The following is a 25890-nucleotide window of genomic DNA, read 5'->3' on the forward strand; positions in this document are numbered from 1 at the left end:
GGGTCCTGGAACCGAACCATAGCAGATACTAAGGGCACACAGTACTATGCATTTGCTAAATGTTGGCTTCAGAGTCTTAAAAATACATTTCTGGAGATAATGTATATTTGCAGTAAAATATGATATTTTTTAAGGATTTTAGTAAGATTCAAAAAGTTCATTAAAAGTCTCTTATGTTCTCTATTAAGTTTGCAAACTGTGGGCTATTTCTAAGCAAGGCTCTTCCATGCATAGAAATAATTGCATTTATTTAGTCAGGACATTTTGCTTACAGGAGTTTTGTTGTTCCTCTAGTCCTTTCTAATGGACAGACACATTTGTGGGTGAGCCAAAACCTGCTAGAGTACTAATGTAAACAAAATATCCAGCTATATGTGTGGCCCTATAGAGAGCAGCCTATGCACGTATATATGTGTATAGATGCAGCAAGAATTAAAAAAAATGCTAACCACTGATATGACTGGATTTCTGTTTAATTGTTGTTTTTTAAAATCTAGGTTGATTGATATTGCTCGGAAGCTTGATAAAGCCGAGCGTGAGCCTTTGACAAAATGTGCATTTTATTTCAAAAAGTTATTAAATCATGGCTACGCAGCAGAAACATACATGAAGATTGGTGATTTGAAGGCCTTGACACAGCTCTATGTTGAGACTCAACAGTGGGATGAGGTAAGTAAAGTATTTGCAAGAGGTTTATATATTTCATTTATTTATGGTGGGGACAGGTACATTTTGTTGTCCCCCCCCCCCCCCCTTGCAAACCTTGAAGTTTTCACAAGGTTTCTGACCCTTTCCACTTGTTTGGAGTGTTATTGTTTTAGCTACATAAAGCTTGCTACTTAGAAAAGCAGTTCACTGTTAGTGTATAGCAGGGGTAGGCAATTGTATAGTGTTTAGCAAAGGCATGTCCTGGGACCAGTTTACTACCCCATGGCTCCAGTAGAGATCACACAGACTGTCAAGAGTGCCCCCAAAATATGGGTTAGAAAAACCCAAAACACAACAACTTAATTGGATGGAAGGCCATTTCTGTTGGGGTTTTGGTTTTTTTTTGGCATTTTAAAAATATTAAACAGTACATGATGTCCTGGAACCTATTTAATTGTAAATTATGCTTCTGGGGGCTCCAGGTCTGGCAATTCACTCACCTTTTCTGACCAAAACTACCCATGCAGCCCCAGGGCAGCACTTTATCTACCGCCAGTAAATAGGATAGTATAGGTAAGAGCAATCTGATAGGTTCTGCAAAAATGATTCAGTCGTTTACATAGGAAGCCAGCCAACTAAGGCAAGTTTCTTAATTACAATCTCAGCTATTTAGCCAATGTGTAAAGTTGTTACATCAACATTAGTCACTATGTGATTTGTTTTATGACAGGAGTTACAGCGAAAGAGAGTGTGGTTGATGTTACTCTGTTACATATTTGATTTCATTCATTCATTCATTCATTCATTCATTCATTCATTCATTCATGTGTTTTTACCCTACTTATGAGTAAGAAAGAAAAGGCCAGATGAGGGTTCTGGCTGTTCACCTTGATTATTCTCTAGCTGGCTCTTTTAGTATTTTCTGCCCTTGCTCTCTCCTCCAGCTGGTTACTCATGGCTTCTGCAATGCTTACATTATTGTACATTACATTACTTTATCACTCGTTATGTTGCCACAATAGTGTAAATGCAGTTCTGCCCTTATTATTGGGGGAAAAGGAATATATTACTTTCAAGCTTTGAGACAAATATCATGAAGAAGGTTAATAAAAATGTGAAAACAAACCTATATGCATCAATTCAGTTGATGTAAAACTCTCATGAACTATATATTTGCAATATATTTATAATACATGCTTTAGCAAGATGTTTGCTGTTGCGTGCCTTCAGGTCATTTCTAGGGTGACCCTAAGAAAAATCACAAGATTTTATTGGCAAGATTTTTGCTTTGCCTTTGCTGTCCTCTGAGGCTAAGAGAGGCTGATTTTTCTCAAGATCACTCAGTGGGTTTCCATGGCTGAGTAGGAATTTGAACCCTGGTCTTCAGAACTGTAGTCCAAAACTCAAATCGATACACTAAGCTGGCTTTCCTTAGCCAAATATATATACTCTTTTATTAAGATTCCAGCTGCTTGTATCCTGGCTCTGAAGTTGTACTGTTGAAAGAAAGAAGGCCAACCTAGAGTCAGTAGAAGTCTGTTGTTATGAAGCAAAATCTTACACTTCACTATTACAGCTGATGGGTTTGATTTCCTGAATATTAGAATGATCTGTTCACTTTAGACAATGCGTGTTTCCTCTGAAATAAGCCTCATTTAGGACATAAGCTGCAAGAAAATTTACTACTAGATAAATGTAAGTCTGATTCAAGACATATGTTCCAGCAGAGCCTACTTCCTGGTAAATGTATAAAGGATTGATGGATTAATTTTTGATAATCTGAGGAACGGTTTATTAAAATGATCCCACTGTTGATTATTTCTGTCACATATTATGCTGACCAGTGCATCAGTTTGTGTGTGTGTGTGTGTGTGTGTGTAACATTTATTGAACATATATGTATTCATACATAAAACACAACACATACATACATACATACATACATTAATACATTAGCATCACTACACTAACAACATCTTATCTATCTTTATGTCACATTATTTATTCTACTGTTAAAACACTTCATGTCCATCTCCTTATTCTTGAAGTACTATGCCCCCATATATTGAAACAGGTATACTAGTTCTTGTAACTATTTTATAATGATCTAAACATTCTTTTCCCTTCCCATCTCCTCTTTATCCTACCTTCTCTTCTTCCTGTTCTTCCCTCTTTCCTTTCCTCTCTACCCCTACCTCTATATCTCTACCTCTGTTCTTTCTACTCTTCTTTTTCCATTACTCTATTTCTTTTGTCTATTATTTTTATTTTCCTGTGATATTTCCCTTCTTCTCCTGCTCCTTCTCTTCTCTATTTCCTTTTCTCTTTTAATCAACCCCAATTCTTGGGTATATTTTGAAGTCAAGGTCACAAAAAGCTTGATTGTTTGAAACTATATAAAACCACTGGAAATAGTTTCTCAGATGTATTTGTGAATTTGAAAATAATAATGTTCAGTTGTATCTTGCAGCCTATTAAAAATGAATTTATCTTGTGTGTCAGGCCTTTGCTTTGTGTGAAAAGCACCCTGAATTTAAGGATGATGTCTATGTTCCCTATGCTCAGTGGCTGGCAGAAAATGATAGATTTGAAGAGGCCCAAAAAGGTAGAATTACCTGTTTTTGCTTTGTTGTTGTAAGGCTACTCAAAAAACAAAAATTGGACCATTGTCTGTTTGGAGGAGGTGGTCAAAGGGATGCAATAAAAGCATAGGAAGAATCTTACTAAACTATTTTGGGTGTGACAGAAGCATTGTTTTATTTTATTTTGCTAAAACAGTACCTAATCATAAACATATTTAAATAAAAACATCACCCACCCTGATAGTGTGATTTATACCCTTTACAGTGCCTTCCAGAATTATTCATTGTTCACCTTTGACTTTTCCACATTCTGTTATATTACAGCCTGGAACTGAAGTTCAATTGGTATTGTAATCAGTTGACATCTGCAAGATACACTGTGAATGTGCAAGTATTGTTATTGTGGGACAAAAATAAATAAACAAAAACAAAATCCTGTTACAAGGATACACAATCTGTACCCTCTAGTTTTCTACAATTCCCAGCTCACCCCCACAGTCCACCCCAACAGACACATTACTTCCTTCCAGTTTCCTTCTAGTTTCATACAAATCAGTCTATGCCTGGGTTATGTGTGTGTGTCTGCGGAGAAGGCTCTCCATCCTCTCCCCCAGTGATTGTCAGAGATCATCCTTTCCTTGCTAGGGGAGATGGTGGGAAAAAGGCTTCTAGCTTCTAGCTGGGATGCATGCATGTGGAGTAAGGTTATGCACCATGTTATAGAGTATGCTGTTTATCGACCAGCAATTGCTTTGCGTACAATTCCCATGTATTATTACAAAACAAATTGTGTATTTCTGGATAAATTTATGGTTTATAACTTGAGCAAGCTTGTTTTCTGCTGCCCTAGAGACTAGAACACAAAACAACTTAGGCCCAGTACAGACTGGTACTTTGCGCCAGCCTGGGGCCATAAGTTGGCTTTTGTAGGGCTGGGCATCTGCACGCGCCCAGCCCTATAATCGGCGCACGGGCGCCATGATTGTGCATGCTTATCCACATGGAACATGCACTGATGACGTCCGCACAGCGCAGCACCCAAACTGTGCCACACCACATGGATGTCATCGTTGTATGTGAGAGCGCCAATGGTGCCCCGTGCGCAACCTAAAAAGAACCCGCCGGGAGTGGGTTCTTTTTAGGCCACCTGGAGGCCGCAGCATTTGTTTGCTGCGGCCTCCATCCGGGGGAGAAATCTGTATAGCTCCTTATTCAAACGACAGGAAAAGAGATTCCACCTAAACATTAGGAAGAACTTCTTTACTGTCAGAACTGTTCAACAGTGGAATAAATTACCTGGGAGAGTGGTGGACTCTCCATGTTTGGTGATCTTTAAACAGAGGCAAACCTGTTGAAGAGTACTTTAATTTTTCAGGAATACTTTACTTTTTCAGGAGTACTTTAGTTGTGTATTCCTACCTGACAGCTGGTTGGACTAAATGGCCCTAGCGGTTCATTCCAATGGTAAGATTCTATGGTTCTATAAAAATTCAATGAAGAAACATGGGAGCAATCACATTACTAGAAAATATAGAGCAAATCAGCACTGAAGCTTGTATATCATCTATATTTGGTTTTTGTAGACAACATTCATAGTATAATCTATAGACTAAACCCAACATTTCAGTGGGGAGGGCCTTTTGGAACTTTCTTCTCCTATCCCACCCACAGGCCTTCAAACATTGTGAAACAATTTCCAGAAGGTTTTCCAGCATCACAGAACTGAGTTTTTTGGGAGGGGGGGAGTGCATGGGAGAGCTGCAGTAGGAAAAGGGGGTTGTCCCCCAGCTCCACTGGAATTGACTTCCACCAGCAGAAGTTCAACATTGCATCCTGTCCTGTGACTGAGTTTAAGTGCACTTAAGGACTCATTATAGATAGAGCTGAATTGCACTTTGCATTTTGATCTTCTGTACAGGAACCTGAATCTAAGTTGCAAATACCCCTATGGCATTGTTGGTCTGGAATCTTTTCTGTGTATCCTAATTGACAGTTTATCAACACTAAACAGGAATCATAGCTGAGAAGGGATCAGAGCCTTGCTTTTACAGTCATTCCAGGGAAACATGGCCACTGTATTCTTGTCTCTATTTCCTCAATGACATATGTTCTTCAGTTGCTTAGCACTTACAGTATGTCATTGGTCATTTTAACTTGAGTTTGTACTACATTAAAAAAATCCCTAAAGTATGAATTGCCGTATATACGCGACTATAAGTCAACCTCATTTATAAGTCAAGGGCAGGTTTTGGGGTGAAAATTATGAATTTTGATATGACCCATGTATAAGTCGAGGGTAAAACTTAGGGGCATGCAACAAAGAATGTAAAGAATGAAGAAGAAGAAAATAATGCCCAAAAATGCTGCTATTTTCCTGTCTAGGCATTCAAAAAGGCCAGAAGTGGCATCACAGTGGAGAGAACAGAGGGGGTTGGTGCTTCTTTGAGGTTCTCCTGGGATGGACCTTTTGCTACTCTACTCAGAGAGGGAGATGGTTCCTATTTTGAGTTACGGTATAGCACTTGCATTGACCTGTGGATAAGTTGCCCCAGGTTTTTTGGATCAATTGTTCGACTCAAATTTCTAGACTTATAGAATCATAAAATCATAGAGTTGGAAGAGACCACAAGGGCCATCCGCCCAACCCCTGCCAGGCAGGAACTCACAATGAAAGCATCCCTGACAGATGGCCATCCAGCCTCTTCTTAAAGACCTTCAAAGAAGGAGACTCCAGCACTCTCTAAAGGATAGCGTTCCACTGTTGAACAGCTCTTCCTGTCAGGAAGTTCCTCCTAATGCTGAGGTGGAATCTCTTTTCCTGTAGCTTGCATCCTTTGTTCTGTGTTCTTGTCTCTATTTCCTCAACAACATGTAATTGGTTTCTTCACAATTTTCTAAAAGATTTGAAATTGATGATAAACTAAAAGGAACAGGAAAAACAGAATTTGATATATTATTACATTCAGGGAAATTATACATGAGTATATACAGTAACACTCTCTGTGCTGCCTCTTTTAATCATGGTTAACTTGGAGCATTCAAGATAAGAATAACCCAAAGTGTTGCTTTGAGAGAAGACATTAATACTGATTTGATGTGTCATCTTGTACTCCTCTCTTCCCCTACTAGTACAGTGCAGTGTATTTACCATTACGTCTGCACTATCTTTGTTTGTTTTAATGGGACTATGCAGGAACAATAGAAAAACAAGTTTGAAATGAATGAAGGTTGTGCTGTCTCCATGCTTGGTGGATTATGCCCCCCAGAATACATTTAAAAAGCTTGAGAGGCCACAAAAGCCACAAAGTACCATTTTGATGTACGTAGAGCTACGTTAATTTCCCCAGAAGCACGTAGAATAACACCAGAGTCTAATCCTTTTCATCTGTTTCTTTGTTTAGCTTTGTTTGTGAGACCTGTTCTTAATTTTAATCAGGTTAATTAGTTTAATCACTCTGTAAAATCTTTTTTGTTTTGGCCCCCTTCACAGCATTCCACAAGGCTGGCAGACAGACCGAAGCTGTAAAAGTGTTGGAACAATTAACTCGGAACGCTGTGGTAGAAAGCCGATTCAATGATGCAGGGTATTATTACTGGATGCTGTCCATGCAGTGTTTAGATATTGCTCAAGGTAAGGAAGTAAGTTTGCATATTGCCTATTCATGCATGAAGGCAGAACATCTCACAAACTGATAGTTTGACAGCTCTTTGTAAATTACACTCTATAAGACTTATGGACTATGTTCTTTAGTAGGCAGCTATTTATACTTAGGATTTATGTGTTTATGATTCTTTTCATGTATGGTTAGAACAGGTGACAAACACAAACCGTATTCTTAACTCATACTTTGACTATATTTTCACATTTCCTGCTTCTAAAAAGATGGAGGGGTGTTCTACTACTCAGTTTTGATATTCTGTATACCTCTGAATAGTGCTGGGCTGGCTATGTCCATTTCTTTGTAGGCAACATTGGCACCCCTCTTTTTCATGGGCATTTGGCTCTTTTCAAATTCCTTTCCTGTGGACCAATAACAATTTGGCCTTACTTTTTCCCTCCTCGCCTTCCTCTTAAACATTGCTCCTTCCAACACCATAGACAGCGAATGTGGGTTTATATAATCCTTGTTTTGTTTTCTTTTTCCTTAAAGGAGACCTCTGCCATCCCTCTTTCGTTAATATGCTACTGAATTTGTATTTAGAGGGCTAAAGTTTAGAGCTATTAGTTTTTAAATATTCAACCCTTTTATAGGGAAGAAAGGTTGTCATTAATTCATTGGTCTATATCATTATGTTTCTTTTTGGTAATAGTGCTGGGGAAGCTGAATCATGGATCCAGGACCTAATTGGGCATGCTCCAAAGCTGTGGGTTGTTAGAAAAGTTTCTAAATGTCTTCAGACAGATTGCTGGAAGTGAGAGGGGTCTCCAAAAACTATTCTGGCTTATTTGTTACTGTGTTATATTGGTTGGCTAGTTAGTTAGTTACATCTATATCCCACCTGCATACATGGCTTTCTTCCCTACTTTTCCTTCCTAAAATCAGCCCTGTGAAATATGTCAGTTTGAGAGAGTAACTGGCCCAAAGTCACCCAGTGAGTTTAATCACTTGGTCAAAACTCTAAACTGGGTCTACCAAGTCCCAGCCCATCAGCCATACCATATTGGCTCTGGGAAATATACTAACTGCATAGACTTTCTGAGGATACAACCTTGACCTCAATCCTAAATAAGTTTCCTCAAGAGAAGAACTTAATAGTATTCTGTGCAGAGTTTTTTTAGGATTGCAGCCTTTGCACACAAAGGCGGGATACATACCGCCATATAGTACGTATTGTATACGTACTAGGGTTAGGAAGGGGCGGTGCTTCCACACCCCCCTAACCCTAGTACGTATACAATACGTACAAGATGGCGGCGCCCCTTCCACATGGGCGCCGCTATCTTTACGTACTGGACGCATAGCGTCCAGACGTGTCGCGGCACCTATGACGTCGCGAGTCCGCGCCAGGCGCCTCGCGACGTCATAAAGGCGCCGCAAGAAGAAGCTCCGAAATGGAGCTTCTTTTTTGCTCCGCGCGGGAGCCGCGCGGTTTGGCTGCTGCGGCTCCCTCGCGGAGCAAATGGCGCCGGCGGGAGACCGCCGCAAAGCGGCGGTCTGTATCCCGCCAAAATAATTTTATAGTTCTTTCCTCGCTCATTTAATGGCATTTTCAGTCAGGCAGTTCCTGTTTCATACGTTGTAGCACAGGTTTGGACAGATCAGTTTGCCCAGTAGTTGTCTGGAACTGAGCTGAGATGTGAAGTTGGGCCCGATTTCGCTAGTCCCACCACTGTAAGACAGTGGATGTCTCATAGCATGTCTCTTTATAGAACAGAATTGTTGTGTAGCAACATAAGGGCTATACAGACTGGCATTTTACGCTGGTCTGTGAGCGGGGTGAGGGCTGACATCTGCACGCTCCAAGCCCTAACAGTGTTGCCCAGGCACCATTTTGGCACAAACTCTTTTAGACAGCGTGCACCACGGTAATGCACCTCCAGCACAGCGCCCAAACGGTGCAGCATGGAAGAGGTGTCAGAAGGGCTTGCCACCCTTCTTTTTGCTTCCTGCAGAGGCCACAACGTGCAGTTGCCATGGCCCCAGTCTGGGGCAAAAAGGGGCAACATCCTGCCGCCCATCTGTACAGCCCCATATTTCGTTATTTGACACAGTACAAACCTCCCTTTAGTTTCCCCAGTACATCTAAACTATTGGTCTGTAGTCTGTATGCTAAGATGAGGTTATAGTCCTTACTACGTACTATTCCCTAGGAATAAACCCACTAAATTCAATGGAACAAACTTCCAAGTAAACCTTCACAGCAATGAACTATAAGCCTGTACTGTTCCAGGATGCCTGGTCAAATCTAAATGTAGACAAGGAAAATATTGCTGCCTTTGCCTGTAAATTCTGCAGATTGAGTTCCCAGAAGTGCATGACAAATATAGTTTACTGTTACCCATAGCCCCTGGCTTTGTTAAAACTAGGCACCAGTGCTGTTTGTCATCTTAATTGTCCTGCTTTTAGAGTACAAAATTGCATATGAAGCTCATCAGACTGCACAAGGTAGATTTGAGACACCACTTGTTCAGTAGTGCTAATCTCCTAGAAGTGCTAGTATAGTAACCAGAAAGGTCTGTGCTCTTTCTTGAGTAAGTCTGTCATTGTTGGTTGGCAGCTGATCAGAGATTTTTAAAAAACTGATACTGTCTTTCCCTCCCTCAGAGAATGAACAGCAGAAGACTGAAATGTTACAGAAGTTTCATCACTTCCAGCATTTGGCAGAACTTTATCATGCCTATCACTTCATCCACAAGTGCACTGTAAGATATTCACTAAAAGCTTCACAGTTAATTTACTCTTTGTACTTTAAACCAGTGGTTGTTAACCTTCTCTTCACCATGAACCCCCTTTAAATCTCTTTTGTTGCTGCAGGCCACCAAGATTTAACTCAAGATTTAAAACACTAAAGTGCATCAAACATGCATATCTGCAAAGAAAGAGGACACAAACTGTACCTCACAAGACCTTTAGTCTAATACAGTTCAGTATACTTTGGCCTGGGAGGGGTGAGAGGAGTGTGGAGGGGCTTGCGTGACCTCTTGTTTAATGTTACTTTGGAATAAAAGCTACTAGGCAGTATAGGGACTTCTGTGAAAATGTGCTCCTCCCCCAAACAGACTTCAATTCTCACAAGTAGCAAGGCCACTTGGAGCTGCAAGAGATGTTAGGAGTATGGAAAGCCACCTTCTACTGAGTCAGGCCCATTGTACCACCTAGCCTAGTATTGTCAATGGCATCTGGCAGTGATGCCTTTCCAGAAACTCCAGGCAATACCCTTTCCGAACCCAACCTGCCAACCCCTGGGATTTCCTAGAGGTTGCTGTCCAAGTGCTTAAGCAGTTCTGACCCTGCTTAGTGTCCAAAATCTGTTGAGACTATTTGGAGTGGTGTTTTTCTTTCTCAAACCACATACAGGAGAGGCCGCTTGTAAGAAATAGAGTTACACATAAAGTTAAAGGGAATGGGCTCCACGCCTAGCCACCCCAAACATTGGCCAACATGATGGGCGCCCTTCTCCAAGCTCTTCTTTGGATCACAGCAATGCCAGTGATGGCAAAGCCTTTTCCTCTTCATCATTCATACCTGGTGTCAGTCTCCAGGGATGTGGTGTGCTACTTAAGCTGCTCCAGCACCAACTCCGTCTTCTGCCTCTTGGTGGGGGAAGCTGAAATAGCCCTTCTGCAAAGAAAGGGGACACAAACTGTGACTTGTAAGTAGTGCAAGCAAAAAAGAAGGGTGCATGAGTCTCTCCATGCTCCTCTAACCCAGCCCAGAAGGGATAGGGGGATGAGAAAAATGCAGAGAGGCTTGTGTACCCTTCTTCTGCTTGTGCCACCCAAGAATGTGACAAGCTCTAGCAGTCACTCAAGACTGAAAAGTTGAGTGCTGAGCTCTGCCAGTGAAGGAGAGCCTAAGCTGGGCCATTTGACTGGAGACCAAAGGCCCATACGCATCCCCACCCTCCACAGAAAGCAGGGGAATGTTGCACATGTGTCAGAGCACATCAAGTCCCCCCCCCCCCAAATTCTGTATCACCACTACCAATTGCAGACTTACAGCTAACTGTTGGAAGAGAAGGCCTGTGGCAGAGTTCATGGCACCCTTGTAAGGAGAGGGAAATGACCAATCACAGGAGAAGGAGGGGAAAGGGGAATGCACTTGAGCAGCTGATTTCTCTCACTTTCCCTCCTTTAATAAATGCTATGAGTTTTTAAAGGTAAAGGTTCTAAGACTGTAAACAGCTCATGACATTTGTTCAAGGCTTCATGGCCCTCCTGTGTGGACATCATGGTCCCTTAGGAGTCCACGGACCACAGGTTAAGAACCACTGCTTTAAAGTATTCAACAAAAAGTTAAACAATATAATGTATTTTGTTGCTTGAATTTATTGTGTTTCAGGAATCTGCTCACCTCAGTTCATACTGGTTTAGAATTGTTCCCTGAATGGCTTATCTTTGTGACCCCTGTCTTTAGAGTAGATTAGATCTATTCCTTTTGGACTGTTCCAAGTTGGCTGCTTTCTGGATAAAAGGAAGCAGTGTCATGTAAGCTAAAATGAAGCTAATGCCTAATTTTGTGCATTTCTTATTGGTGTAACTTTTCTTTTAAACACTGCAGGAAGAACCCTTCAATCACTATTTGCCTGAAACACTGTTCAATGTGTCTAGGTTTTTACTTCATAGTCTCACTAAGGAAACTCCTTTGGGAATCTCTAAAGTGTATCCTTTGAAATTGATTGATTGACTGATTGGATGTATACTGCATCTTTCTCCCTGGATGGGATCCAAGACTAAAGGTAAATCCAAGAGATGTCTGGCAAACCAGACCAAAGGTTCATTGGTGTGGGTTATATACTGAAATACAAAAAATATAAGCAAAGATTTGTTACACAGAAAATCGTTGCAGTGTTCAAAGCCTCCAAATCTTGTTAACACTCAGAATCTAAAGCCAGTTCCTTGGTTCCATAATAGATGCCTGTAAGCCATGCAGGCATAGAGCTTAAAAATGTTTTCCTTCAGTTGGGCAGAGCCCACTAAGATCATCTCATGTGATGGGCTTTGTCCTGAAAGAGCTTGTGACACAACTAAATTGGCTGGCCTTTAAGGAGCCATAATGTTGTCATTTTTGCAGCAACTTTGCATGCCAGAAGTCTCTGATTCATTTCCTCACATCTTCATGTATATTTAGAAACAACTTATTGCTGTAACCCTAGAGAGCTACTGTTCAGTGTAAGCAATACGTAGCTGTTATGGAACAATTACTGGACTCAATATAAAGTAGCTCCTTTTTTCCTTATTTTCTCTAGCCTGGCTTTGACAGTGAAGCTTTCTTAGCTTCTTCCCAGGATTGTCTGCCTAGTAGATTTTCCCTGATCAATTCAAACCACATTTATGCTTGGTATGAATACAGAATGCCTTGTATCAGACTTAAGCTAAGTTTTAGTGCTCTTTTTGTGGTATTTGAAGTTTTAAAGGCAGAATATACAAGCAGCATTTTTAAATTCTGAAGGATGCCAAAATTCTTTGCATACTATGCATAGAAATCTCACCACTATACTTCATGGCCCAGAGTGAAGGAGATAATCAGGGCATACTTTAGTTTCTTGTGATTCAGGAGAGGTACCTGATAACTTGCCATTGCTGAAAGGTTTGGAATCCAGTTAACCCAGATGCGGTAAAGTATTTAAGTTTAAGCCTATTGAAGCCTAATTTGTAAGACAAGACTTATCTGAAGACTAGACCTGTTGTCTTAGTGGCTGGCTGGTAACCTGTCAACTATATACTTTCAGGATTTGTGTATACAGAGCAGATGTAGTGATACTTCTTGGTGTGCTGACTTTTGCATGTAACATTTTATGCTGCATGACAGAGGCATTTTGACCAAGACTGTGGCAGAAATGTTTCATTGTAAGCCATCTTTATGTCTTTTGTTCTCTCTGTATCACTAATCCCTGACTTAAAATAAGGGCACTTCATACTGACATATCCCTTTATCGTGCACACACACACATGCTTTCTCCCTGCCCCCCATGCCATTCCCTTCAGCAATCTAGCAGTTGTTTCATATTGTGTTTATGTAAACATGCTTATGTAAACAGACTTCTTAAGCTGAGGCCGCTTCCAAAGCCTGGCTTTGGTTGTGCTTCAGTGCATAGCTCTTCTGATTGAAAGCAATGATGTGGTTTTTTCCTGCTTGCCATATGTACGTTTTGTTCCTTAATTTGATTACAGCAATACATTATTTGCCCTGGCAAAGCAGAGCAAAGCTCTGGGCGCCTATAAATTGGCTCGTCATGCCTATGACAAGTTGCAGGGGCTGCAGATTCCAGCTAGATTTCAGAAATCTATTGAGCTGGGGAGCCTGACAATCCGATCCAAGCCTTTCCATGACAGTGAAGTAAGTTTCAGTTTTTACTGTTCTCACCTTTTAATATTTGATGAGGCACAAGAGATCACTTTTGCACTTGTGCAAAATCTGAGACATGCTGTAAGCAAATGCAGAGTTTCTGCAGCAATATGTTACTTTGCATTCAATCTCTCTATTCAAATAATAATTTGAAAGGAGAATTTGTGTGTCCACTTTGTCTTTCAAGAATCTACTTCACCCTCTAATCCTTATGCACTACTCTCCTTTTTTCTGTTCATTTATCAACTTCATCTGACTAGCTTCTGATGTCATCTACAGAAGCATTTACAGAAGCCTACTTTGTCCACAGTTTCTCTTGCATAGTCGACCCTCTTTATCCATGGATTCAAGCATCCAGGCCTGAAATATTCAATATAAAGCAAATTTTGATTTTGGCATTTTATATAAGACAATGCAGCCTCACCGTACATGGGTGCACTATATGTGGCTTCAAGCTTACGCTGAAGCCGTGTGACAATAAAACATATGGCGCACCCCCTGCTGCAACATGCACCTCATTGTTTTCAAGAGGATGCAAGCATACACAGAATTCCCCTTACGCAGGGGGATCCAGAACGGATCCCTCACGTAAGGGAAGGGCCCACTGTACATTATTTTACTGTGCCATTCTATTTAATGAGACTTGAGCATCCACAGATTTTGTTATCCACAGGGGGTCTTTGAACCAAAGCCCAACGAATATCAAGGGCCCACTTTGGATCCCATCTTTTCAAGCTCTTGGGACCCATTCCTCCCTGAAATTATGTTGCTAAAAGCTTGCCTTACTCTTTTTAGTGGTTGTCCGAGCCTTTCCCTTTCCAGTGTTCAGTGAAATTCTGTCTAAAAGGGCATGCCGTCAAAATAAATTGCATTGTGCAAATGCTTAACCTTAAATGAACAGGAAAAAAATGCACTCCATCTGGCCACCTGAAATAATATAAACACAATAAGGCCCTGGAGATCCATATAGCTGCCTGAAGTAATTGTGCAATTTAAAAGAACACGAAGAGAATGAATCAAAGGTCCTAAGCTTCATCAAGCCTCCAAGCCAGAAAACCTGCTTCAGTAACGTTTGTTCACATCTTTCTGGCAATGTGCTGCATAGGATTCATCTAATTGTGCAGCAATGGAAAATAGAATAGGTAATGACTCAAGCAGTCATATTCTGTAATATTTATAGAAGTTTAAAGGCCCCAATTTCACTATTTTATGTCTGCCTCGATGCTGATACAATTCCACTGGTGTAAAAGAATATAAGAAAATAAGAATGAATAGGCTGGCTCAGATAATCCAGGGATTCATTTAAGTAAAAATGTTGACTTGTTAATAGTGCTCCAAGGAAGTTCACACGCTACCACATGTATACAGTCTCCGTGGGTCGCTAATAGACACCCCCCCCAGGGAGTCTTAGTTATCCTCCCACACCTTAAATCTGCCACTTATCATTTTATACCGTTGAAGAGAAAGTGAATACTGTTTTTCTTATTCATTCACTTTACACTAGCCATGTGTTTTGACTGTTACTCCTTTGCCTGTTCATTTTTTTACACCATAACTAAAAAAATGAAACAGAAACTAAACCTTGGCCTAAACATCTTATGTTATCATAGAAACAGACTCCTCCAGTGTATTCTTTCATGATTGCTGCTATCTACTGAGCACTCTCTACTTGCAATAATGCCTTCTCTGTATGACATAATGCGATGGGATGGATGGATGGATGGATGGATGGATGGATGGATGGATGGATTGATAGATATAGAGAGAGGGAAGAGAGAGAGAGAACTTTACTGGTAGCTCCTGTCTTGATATTTCCAGATTCCGGAGGCTCCATTAGCATCTTGAATTTAAGTCATTTTAAGGGGTAACAGGCATAGGGATTCCAAAATCTTTATTAGGCTAAACAAGAAGGCCAAGAAATTAAGCTTTTATTGGACTAATAATGAAATCAAGATACAGCTTTTGACATTATTCTTGTGGCCAACATGGCTACCTGTACTTCTTTTAGAACACAAATATTTGTACATATAGTCAGCTTTTCCTTTCTGCGGGTTTGCCCTCTGCAGATTGGAGCATCTGTGGTTGGCCCTGCCCCATTCTCTTCAATGGCAGTGCATGCAAGCGGCCATGCCAACATGGTCATGCACACATCATACACCACCTTTATGTAGGCTTGCCACCCACAAATCGAAGCATCTGTGGATGACCCTGCCCAGTTCTCTTCAATGGTGCTGCATGCAAGTGGCCATGCTAACAAGGTCGTATGCACATCACACACCATTGATGAGAATAGGACCTGAGGTCCCATGGAATTTGTCATCAGCGGTGAGCGTATTTAGAACAGAACAGGATCTCCACGATACAAAGGGCTAACTCTATTCAGTCTTTTTTACAATTGCTGATGCTTTCTGATGTACTGATTTATTATGTATATAGTTTTAAATGGTGATAAGTTGTTAAATAAATAAAATGTATAACTGATGACGACTCAGACACAGTGGCTAGAATCCAAAGAGTGCATCCCACACTTAGACAAGTGTTGGTGGATTACATTGGAAGCTACCTTGTAAGGTTGTCTGATATTCCTGGAACAGTGTTTTTCCAATGTAGAATAGAAGGCTATAAAGCAGTGGTTCTCAACCTTCCTACTGGCGTGACCCTTTAATACAGTTCCTCATGTTGTGGTGACTCCCAACCATTTCCTGGACTTTGTCTTGGTACCTAAGACCATAGGAAATAAGTAAGGGAGAGAGTTCTCAGATTGGTGCCCATCCAAGAATAATACCACCCAGACTACTCAGACTGTGTTAATTTGTTGATCGTTAGTCACTTGCAACTTTGTGTTTCTTTTCAGGAGCTTGTGCCTTTATGTTACAGGTGTTCCACCCACAACCCTTTGCTGAACAACCTCGGAAATGTCTGTATTAATTGCAGGCAGCCCTTTGTCTTTGCAGCTTCATCTTACGGTGCGTTGAAAGATTACACTTTATATCAGTAAAAAGTAACTAGTATCTCTACATTTTCAAATTATATTGTTGAAATTAGAATGAGCAGTTTAGTGCTGGACCTTCTCTGCCTTCCTAACTGTACAAATCAGCCTGTTTCTCAGGTTTGACAACATCATAAAGATGTTCTTCAGTCATTGTAATTTTTTTCACAGTTAATACCCCAATACAGACACTAATGCTTCTCCCCCAGAAAAAAAAACTGAATAGCTTTTTGAGCCCAGTGGGAGAAGGGGAGGGGAGCATGAAAAGGGAGTGAAAACTGCTTTCATTGTGCATTTTTCAGGTCTGTTAATCAAATATATGAAGTCTTTTACTAATGGAAGTTTGAGCTAAGAATGTGTGTATGCGTGTGTACATGGAACTGTACAGTTTTACCGTATGAGTTCTTATAGCCACCCTGAGCTTTTATAACCAAGGCCAGTGTGAGTGGACATACCAGTTATTTGTAAAGGTTCTGACAAGTAACTGTCCTTTCCCTTTTACCTTGTACTTTTTTCAGACATCTTGCACTTGGTTGAGTTCTATTTAGAGGAAGAGATCACTGATGAAGAAGCGGTTGCTCTAATTGACCTGGAAGTACCAAGACGAAACAAAAGAGATAGTAAATGGCAAGAACAGATGAGTGACGGTATCCTTCCACTCCTGGCACTTCCCTTGGAAAATGTGTCACTGAGACAAATATATAGCTATCCTAAACAGTCTTAATATATTTTTAAACCTTCTTCAACAAACAAATCAAAATGTAAAGGCTAAAAATAATTGTTTGCTTTATTTTCAAGAAATTGCTTTCTGTTTATTACATCCTCCAGCAAAGGAGCAGTAGTTTGGGCTTATTTTGCAATCCATCATTATTGATAGCATTGCTGATTCTTGTCATTTTTATAGGTTAGGTGCTCCTTTCACTGTCAGACTCTAGTATTGCTGGCTGTATAAAGGCATGAAGCCAGAGAAGATGAAATCTATTTTTAAGATAGGATGCAGTGTGCAACAACACACAAAAGAAAACTGAAGATGAAAAAGAATTAAGATAATATTAAGGAACTTTGAAAAGATAAGAGTAATAACTTAGCCATGGGACTATTTAATAACATGAATGTATCACATTTTTATTATTTCCTACTGTTCATCAAGATGGTGCTTCTGTGCCTAGGTACTGTAAATGCTTGTTTACAGTTTTAAAAAGTCATTATCCAGAAATTGCTAAAATTTGATATGAGGAGAGTAGAAACAAGTACTAAGATATCATTGTGGTTCTATAACGTTACCTTTGCAACACCATGCAGACACATGATGTATATGTTGGAGTCATGTTTCATCCCTAACAAACATCCCTAGGTGCACAGACAATGACACTTCTTTACAAAGCTGAGGAGCTTGAAGAGGATGATCCATTTACAGCAAAATTGAGTTTTGAGGTTAGAATCCTTCACTTGGCTATTTTCTTTGTGCTGCTAATGAATTACAGGGACCAGTCCCTACAGCCAGATGTCTTATGTCCACCCTGGAAATATTTCAAAATTTTGTGAATTCTTTCCCTTTTGTTACAACATTGCTTTGAGTTTTCTGGCCGTTTTATTTTTTTGATCCCCTGCTGCTCTTGATGCAGCATGAGACCAAGTTAAAGAATGTCTGTTTCATAAGAAGATTGGATGACTTGTACTCAACCTGATCAGTTAGAATGACATGAAAATATCATGTCAAGTGGCTAAAACTCCAAGGAGACTCCTGAAAATCACTCAAAGCAGATCTTAAAACACAGTGATGACCAGCATTTTGGATATGAAGTTTTCTGTTTTCTTTTAATTTTAAGAGATTCCTACACAAGTTTTTCCCAACTTGAAAGCATTTCAAAACACTTCTTGGGAAAGAAGGTAGCCATTTGATGTCAGTGCCAATTGCAGCAACTGTTGCAATAGCCTTGGGCCCAGCCAGTGTCACTGAGCTGCACTGTGCCATGTTCTAGTGCTGGGCTGGATCCCATATTCACACCTCTCTACCTGCTGCCATACTGACCTATATGACAATATTATTTCAGAGTATAACACCATTTTATTGTTCTAGAGGTCTTGGCAGCAAAAGTCACAAAGCGACCAATTTCTTAGGACAGCAGCTTTCAAAATTAGCCAGTCAAAGTCAGTCTTTAAAGTCAGTCTTGTTGGGCTATAGAGTCACAAGGAAAATGTACAATGTGGGTTTTAATAGTAACCAGGCATTAAAGGGTTACTGTGAGCCATAATGATTGGGCATTTAAAGAGAAAGTGACATCAAAAAGATAGTCAAAAAGTGCTGTAAAGTCCTGCAGAATGCTGCCTGTTTGAGAAGTCTATCAGGCAGGGAGGCTGGGTTCTTTGTGAGACCAGAGGGAGAGGCAAAGCCTAGTACGCCTCAAGGAGCCTTTGCTAGAGTAGTGACGAGTGGGTTGTTACTAGTGTGGATGGTGGATGGTGTCGATGTATATATTGTTGCACACAGTGGAACTTCTAAGAATAAAAGCCTCATCTGAGAGACGTTTACAGTGTCTCTTTGCTCATTCAGAAAGGGAGAGGTGTTTCTCCAGCTCACAAGCTGCTAACTACAGTCACGAAGGTGGAAAATCTGGTGCCAAACGTTGACGTGTTGCCTCACGCGCTGCACAACATCAAAAGCATTTTAACAAGTCCATCAAAGGCAGTTCCAGTGGCATATGAATATTTAGTGATCAGTAAGGACTATGCAGAGGGATAATATAGCACCATTTAAAAATGGAGCCACAGCAGTAGCAGAATGGCATCATGATTAAGAAAGTGATTATTTGAGGTATGATGCCTCTGAAATAACAAAGAGGTCTGAATTTCTTTTGGGTGCACTCCAGGTTTTAGTGGACAATTATGGCAGCCCTATGCGTGGCCACAGATATCATGATACCTCTCATCATCATCATCTTCACTTATAGTGCCATCACTTACATGATGCTTTACAAGTAAAATAAAACAACAAACAGTTCCCTGCCCTCAGATTTACAATCTCATGAAGGCATGACACAGAAGGAAAAGGGGATGGTGGTGCAGGAGGGGGATTAAGTCCAGCAGATGCTACCTCTTCCTCAGAGGCTACAGCAGGGGTGGTTGGGATGGAGCAAGGGTCTTTCATCTGCTTCTGGGCCAAGGCATGGTGGAATTGTACCAACCTTTTCTCTCCCTCCAAGGCCATGACAAATTCACTTTTTGAATGAAGTTTATTGCACGGGCCCTGAAACGGGCCCTTTGCATCCTGAAACGAGTGCGTGTAGGGGTGCGCACGGAACGGGATGGGGCTAAGTCCCGCATTTTACTGCACAAGGGAACGCTGCCGCTGCTGCCGGCTGTTCCAATCGCGCCCTCCGGCCGTTCCAGAGGGCGCGATTTCTGAGAACACTTTAGAACAGTTCTCAGAAATCACCCCCCTGGAACAGAGGGAGGATGTGATTGGAACGTCCAGCAGCAGCTGCAGCGTTCCCTTGTGCAGTAAAATGCGGTACTTAGTTCATCCCGTTCCGTGCACGCCCCCTTTTTAGGACACAATGGGCCTGTTTCAGGGCTCATGCAATAAACTTCAATGTGTCACTAAAACAGCAATAATTTGTGGAAACTGTTCCTGTAAACCAACAAGCATTAAAAATTATGGGACAATAAATACATGAGGAATGTTTGAAGTGTATAATGTCTGCCGTAGGTGACAACTGTTTTTAGTTCTAGTGATGAAGAGTTCTGGACTGTAGGGGAACCTAGGACTGCTTACTGCTTCTTCAGTGCTTTCCAAGCCTCAGGTACAGGAGAACATTTACAAGCCCTCCAAGGGTAGGAATATTTTCAGGGCTAAGCAGAGAACTGAAAAAAGCTGACAGCTCAGTGCAAATACAGTCTCAGTACAGGCAAATTTAATTTTTTTGAAGAGATCACACATACATATTCTTTGAAAAGAGTTAATCTTTGCAGTGATCTGCCAAATTCAAACATTTTATTCCTTATTCCTGCAGCAAGGAGGTTCAGAATTTGTTCCTGTGATAGTGAACCGTGCAATTCTTGGGTCAATGAGCAGAAGAGATGTGCTGGTTAAACGCTGGCCAAAGCCATTACGGTGGCAATACTTCCGGTCCCTGCTACCAGATAACCCCATCACCATGTGCCCTTTCTGCTTTCAGGTATGAGCAATATTTTACTTGGGGACTGAGAGCGCACTTGAATAAAGTTTGTCCTCAAAAATAAAACACTGGGAGGATATGGCTTGGTTATTACATACAACTGACTGATTTTGAAAATAAAAAAATAGAATGAAAGCTTAAAATAAAAAGAGAAAAAGCGGTTGCCCGACTCGGCGGGCTGACTGCTTTGCCGCTAGACGCAGCGAACGACTACAAGCCCCAGAGTGCTCTGGGGCTTGCCCCAGCTCCCTATTGGTGCGCAGGGTGAAAGGGAGTCCCTTCCGCCCTGCGACGCTCTGGGAGCTGGGCTCGGTGATCGGGAGTTCCGGTCCTCCAGGGCAGGTGATTGTTTCAGCTGCCCTGGAGGAGGAGTCTCCTGGTCAGGTGGTACTGAGGGCGGGGCTTAGGCCTATATAGGCCGTGCTGCCAGCCCCGGCCCTCAGTCGGCGCTTGGCTCCGGATGGTTAGGAGCCAAGCAGGAAGGGAGGAGGAGCTGAGCCTTCTCCCACCCACCCACCGCTTGGGTTTGGGTTTTTTGTCACAACTTTGGGGCGGCAGCATAGGCCAGGATCTGCACGGTGTGGTACCAGGGCTACGGAGCTCTGGTTTGGGAGTCAGTCGGGACCCGGGGGCGAATAGGGCAGGCGTATGGCCATTGCGGGGGCCATAACGCGAGAGCGCCTCCCGGTGACTAGGGGCTTAGCAAATATGTGAACGCATGGCAGAGATGCGGTCATACGGTGTTCATTAGCCCCTAGGTCATCCCAATGCCTGGTGGGTGCCACGTTGTGGTTAATCAGACAAACGTGGGGTTGTTTGATTTCGCAGATCCTGACCTCATGCTTTGTGCCAACCCTACCAATGGTTTGCTTAATAAAGTTGTGGCCTTTCCTCCAACACGGTCTCCTGTGGTTATTCGGCAGCAGCATCTGAGGCAAAGGCTTGAATCCACTTGGTAACCTTAACTAGATCACACCAGTTGAATCAGTTGGATTTACTTATGTATTGACTTAATGTTCAGCAGTTGATTCAGTAGGTCCCATAGCTATTTGATTGCTATAGCATAGTTTGAAAAAGTAAATAACCACCAGGCAGGATGGCTGAGTCTTGTAGGATGACCTGAAAACAATTAGAAGGGTGAATTGTACTTCTGTTTGGGGATTACATCCCTCATTTTCTGATTGGTTGAAATAGTCAGATAGGTTCTATGGGAGGAGGGAGTTATTAGTCTGAAGGAACATAATATGAGGTTATGTACCGGTAGATAAAAGTTAAAGCATGATTAAAAGGTATTAGAGTCTGTATTCAGTGTATTTTGTTTATGTTGTGTTCAGTATGTGGAACTAGTCAAGGCCCAAATTTTTAAAAGGGAAACTTTGAATGGTGCTTCAGAATCTTTGTTTATGATATCCCAAATATTGGAGTTTGTTGTTGGAGGTGGATGCCTGAGACTAAATCTTCTGAAAAAGTTGTACACAAATGAGCAGTTCATTATGTTACAGTTATTTGCTTCCTGAGAGATAACTATGTTAGTTTATTTATACAGAAAGCTACCAAAAGTCTTGTGGCACCTTAAAGACTAACAAATGTATTTTGGCCCAGTTTTTCATGGACGGGAGCATTAAAAGCATGAAGTGTATCCTCAGTTGGCATGGGTTCATTTACACATGTAAAGAGGGGACAGTGGATCAAAAGAACATGGCATGTCAATGACAGCAGTGAGTCTATCATATTTCGAGGCAGAGCCTAGAACTGCAGCAAAATCCCACTCAAACCAAAAAACAGAATGATGTACTTGCAGCAGCAGTCACTGGAGATGCTATTTAATGGTTTGCTGTACTAAATTAATTTTTGGGTTTTTTTTGGTTTTTTTTTTTAAATTTTGCTATACTAAAAGACAGAGAGCCAACATGGTATAGTGGTTTGAGTGTTGGACTAGGACTCTGGGGAACAGGATTCAAATCCCTGCTAGCCAGTGGAAACTCACTGGATGACCTAGGGCCGTGATGGTGAAGGCGTTGCACGCATGCCACGGGTGGCACGCGGCGCCATTTCGCCAGGCACGGGGCGAGGGAGAAGGCGGAACGGGCGCGTGCCCATTCCGCCTCCTCCCTGCCATTTTCGGGCCTCCTGCTGTCTCTCTCAGAGAGTGGGAAGCAAGAAAATTGCACCTGGGAGGAGGAGAAAGAGGCGCGTGCGCCTGTCTCCTCCTCCCAGCCGACTTCCCATTCCTCCGCGCGAAAGGCCTCCATGGAGCCCTTTCGCGTGGAGGAAAGGGAAGCTCAGGAGGAGGAGGCTGGGACACGTGCCCAGCCTCCTCCTCCTTGGCTTCTCCTTCCCCCGTTCGCCCTCCCAGGCCCAAGGCAGCGCTGCCTTCGGTTTGGGAAGGTGAGGAGGGGAAGGAGAAACGGCCCGTGACTGCCTCTCCTTCCTTCCTCGCCCTCCCAGGCCCAAGGCAGCGCTGCCTTCAGTTTGGGAAGGCGAGGAGGGGAAGGAGAAACGGCCCGTGCCTGCCTCTCCTTCCTTCCTCGCCCTCCCAGGCCCAAGGCAACGCTGCCTTCGGTTTGGGAAGGCAAGGAGGGGAAGGAGAAACGGCCCGTGGAAAGAGTGCAGGGAGAAGCTGGCTTCCTCCTCCTCCTGTCTGTGGGGCTTCGCCAGGCCGGAGGTGTCCTTCGGAGGACACCTCTGGCCTGGGGCAGCCCCAGGGACAGGAGCAGGGCCTGCGGACCCTTTGCTTCTGCCCCCCACGGGCCCTTACTGGTCCCCAGCTGTCTCTGAGAGACAGCTGGAGGCCAAGGGAAGGGCAGGAGGAGCAGGTGTGATCCTGTCACTCCTCCCCCAATTTTCCCCGACTTCGAGCTGTCTCTGAGACAGCTGGGGCGCGGGGAAAGCCCCGCCCCTGGAGGGTGGAAGCCCCGCCTCTGGCATGGGCCCATGCCCCCAGGAGGGCAGAATCTCCACCCTTGGCATGGCGACCTAAAAAGGTTCGCCATCACTAACCTAGGGTATATCTCTCTCTCTTAGCCTCAGAAGAAGGTAAAGACACCTCTCTCCCAAACAAATCTTACCAAGAAAGTGATGTGATATGACCTTAAGTTGCCCCAACAACAACACACTAAATTAATACTTGAAGGAGAACTGTTTCTTTCTCTAATCCAAACAAAAATCCATCAGTGATATCTTTATTGGCCAAACAAAATGCACAATGTCTTTTGCAGGCAAGCTCCTCGTCCTTCTGGCCTTGCCGTAGGGAGATTTTCAAAGTCCAGGAAATTTAAAGTCCATTTGTATCTCAACAGGGACCCCTCTTTTACAATCCAGTATGTCTCCATTCCAGTGAGGTAACAGACTCCTTTGTAGGCAGAGAACAATGGATTCGTCAAGAAGTCTCCATGTTTTTGTATCAGGAACATTTTGTTTGTGTAGAGGTAAAACATGCAAATTCAATCCAAAATTGAGAAGGCTACTCTTCATGGTTCCCCTGTTGAAGCTGCAATGCGGTATCTCACAATACAGAAAATATGCAGGGGTAGCTGTATTGGCCATTTAACAAATCCAAACAAAAATCCTTCAGTGATACTTTTATTGGCCAACCGAAATGTACAATATACTTTATTTGTTGCAGACTTTTGAAGCTCCGTGGGCTTCTTCATCAGGCAAGATGTTACAAACCAAACAGCAGAAAAAAACTATTGGAGATGTTAATCAGATGCCTGCATGTTGTTTCAGTCCTTAGTAAAGATGGTATGCAAAAAATGGAGACTTCTTGAGGAATCCGAGAATCCAAAAGATATCCTCCCCAGCATACCATCTTTACTAAAGACTGAAACAACATGCAGGCATCTGACTAACATCTCCAGTTGTTTTTTTCTTCTGTTTGGTTTGTAACATCTTGCCTGATGAAGAAGCCCATAGAGCTTCAAAAGTTATGTATTCACAAATTGTGTATTCACAAAACCCATTTACTCATTTTCACCCTACAGTCTTTTATTGTAGGTTTTGTGCTGAAGTCTGGTGACTTTGAAGTCAATAACAAAGTGTCCTGGGACACTGACATATTCCCAGTGGTTTCTTAATTTGCCCCCTTTTAACTGTCAAATCTGACTCCATTCATGTTCTTTTATATGGAGACTGACATGTTTGGCCTATGGAAACAGCAGGAGGGCATTGCTGACAAGTGATGACATGCATTATGTGGGAAAATGTTATAAATGATGATGTGAATGAGGCTGATATTATTAGGGTGCTGTAGCATAGTTTGCATGGCTTCTCACACACAGGAAGAAAATGCCAGAAAGGGCCTCAAAACAACCACCCTCCCCTGCGTTGTGACTTAGACTGAGACATATCTGACACTTGCACCCTTCATTTGCAGATGTTTCATTCAGAAGATTATGAGCTCTTGGTGCTGCAGTATAGCTGTTGTCCATATTGTCGGAGGAAAATAGATGAATCCTGCTAATGAGGGAAGCCATCCGCTGAGGCACGAAGCAGTTCTACTAGCGGGGCTCTTATAAAGTCTTTCCAAGTATTTCTGTGTGTTTTGTAATAGTTTGTTTGGGGAGGGTAAAGTATGAGAAGAATAAAAAAATAACTACTTCTGTACATATTTGATGTGTGTAACTGAGGAATTTGTATGACTATTTTGTACATCTACCAAATTAAACAGAAAGAACAATATATATGTTATACCCTGTTGTGCTAGAATATATTATCACAATTTTCACAGATTGACAAATTTAAGGCTGAGATCCTGGTTGGAATAAACTCGGATTATTATTATTATTATTATTATTATTATTATTATTATTATTAACCTTTATTTATAAAGGGCTGTAAATTTACACAGCGCTGTACATACAATCTTTTAATTAGACGGTTCCCTGCCCTCAGGCTTACAATCTAAAAAGACACGACACAAAGGGAGAAGGGAATGGTGGTGGGGAAGGGGATTAGGTCCAGCAGTTCATCTCTCCCTCTGAGGCCTGGACCAAGGCAGATGGACTGGAGGGAGGACTTGGCTTCTTGGAGCTCGCCTGCCTCCCTCTCCCTCAAGATGGTGGATGAAGGGAGGGCTTGTCTTCTTCCTCCTGGTATTAATTCCATACTGATCCCTTAATATATCTAGGTTTTATGATAATTTCCAATAAAATGTTTTTTAAATGTACACTTTTTTGTTAAGCATTTTTGAGCTTCCACGTGTTTGACAAAACTGTGATAAAAGAAAGATATTTTTCAAGATTTTATTTGCTAAGAAGTGCTAAATATTATTGTAGCAGTAGTCCCAGAGAACCCAAGACATAAAAACACTCATTTGCAGGGTTGCCAGAATTGTTAAGAATCATTTAACATGTCCAGAAGATCCAATTTTTGGCAAATGTACAAGAACACGAATTACTAAAACAATCTGTGCTGGTATTAGCGCAGATACCAGAGTAGAGGTCTCCAGTTCGTCCGTGGACTTGATTGTACTGGATCATTTT

The 25890-nt window shown here is 42.0% G+C and overlaps 1 protein-coding gene across 4 annotated transcripts in view; it reads left to right on the forward strand.

Moving 5' to 3' along the window:
* IFT122 (intraflagellar transport 122) overlaps positions 1 to 25195 on the forward strand; it is a 107210-nt gene extending 82015 nt beyond the window's left edge. For 3 of the 4 annotated variants that reach the window (XM_089520622.1, XM_089520630.1, XM_089520640.1), the window contains 11 exons: positions 498 to 669; positions 3151 to 3253; positions 6721 to 6861; positions 9497 to 9594; positions 11453 to 11553; positions 13066 to 13231; positions 16095 to 16206; positions 16748 to 16876; positions 17584 to 17663; positions 20243 to 20407; positions 24783 to 25195. In XM_089520622.1, coding sequence (XP_089376748.1) covers positions 498 to 669; positions 3151 to 3253; positions 6721 to 6861; positions 9497 to 9594; positions 11453 to 11553; positions 13066 to 13231; positions 16095 to 16206; positions 16748 to 16876; positions 17584 to 17663; positions 20243 to 20407; positions 24783 to 24869 — 1354 coding nt within the window. In that variant the 3' untranslated portion in view covers positions 24870 to 25195. Of the gene's footprint in view, positions 1 to 497; positions 670 to 3150; positions 3254 to 6720; positions 6862 to 9496; positions 9595 to 11452; positions 11554 to 13065; positions 13232 to 16094; positions 16207 to 16747; positions 16877 to 17583; positions 17664 to 20242; positions 20408 to 24782 lie in introns of those variants that run through there. The other variant, XM_089520648.1, reaches the window with a different exon arrangement.
* Positions 25196 to 25890: the final 695 nt, after the last annotated feature.

This window comes from Sceloporus occidentalis, unplaced genomic scaffold (assembly GCF_023333645.1).
Source record: "Sceloporus occidentalis isolate IW3139 unplaced genomic scaffold, rSceOcc1.0.p SCAF_1, whole genome shotgun sequence".
NCBI classification, from domain to species: domain Eukaryota; kingdom Metazoa; phylum Chordata; class Lepidosauria; order Squamata; family Phrynosomatidae; genus Sceloporus; species Sceloporus occidentalis.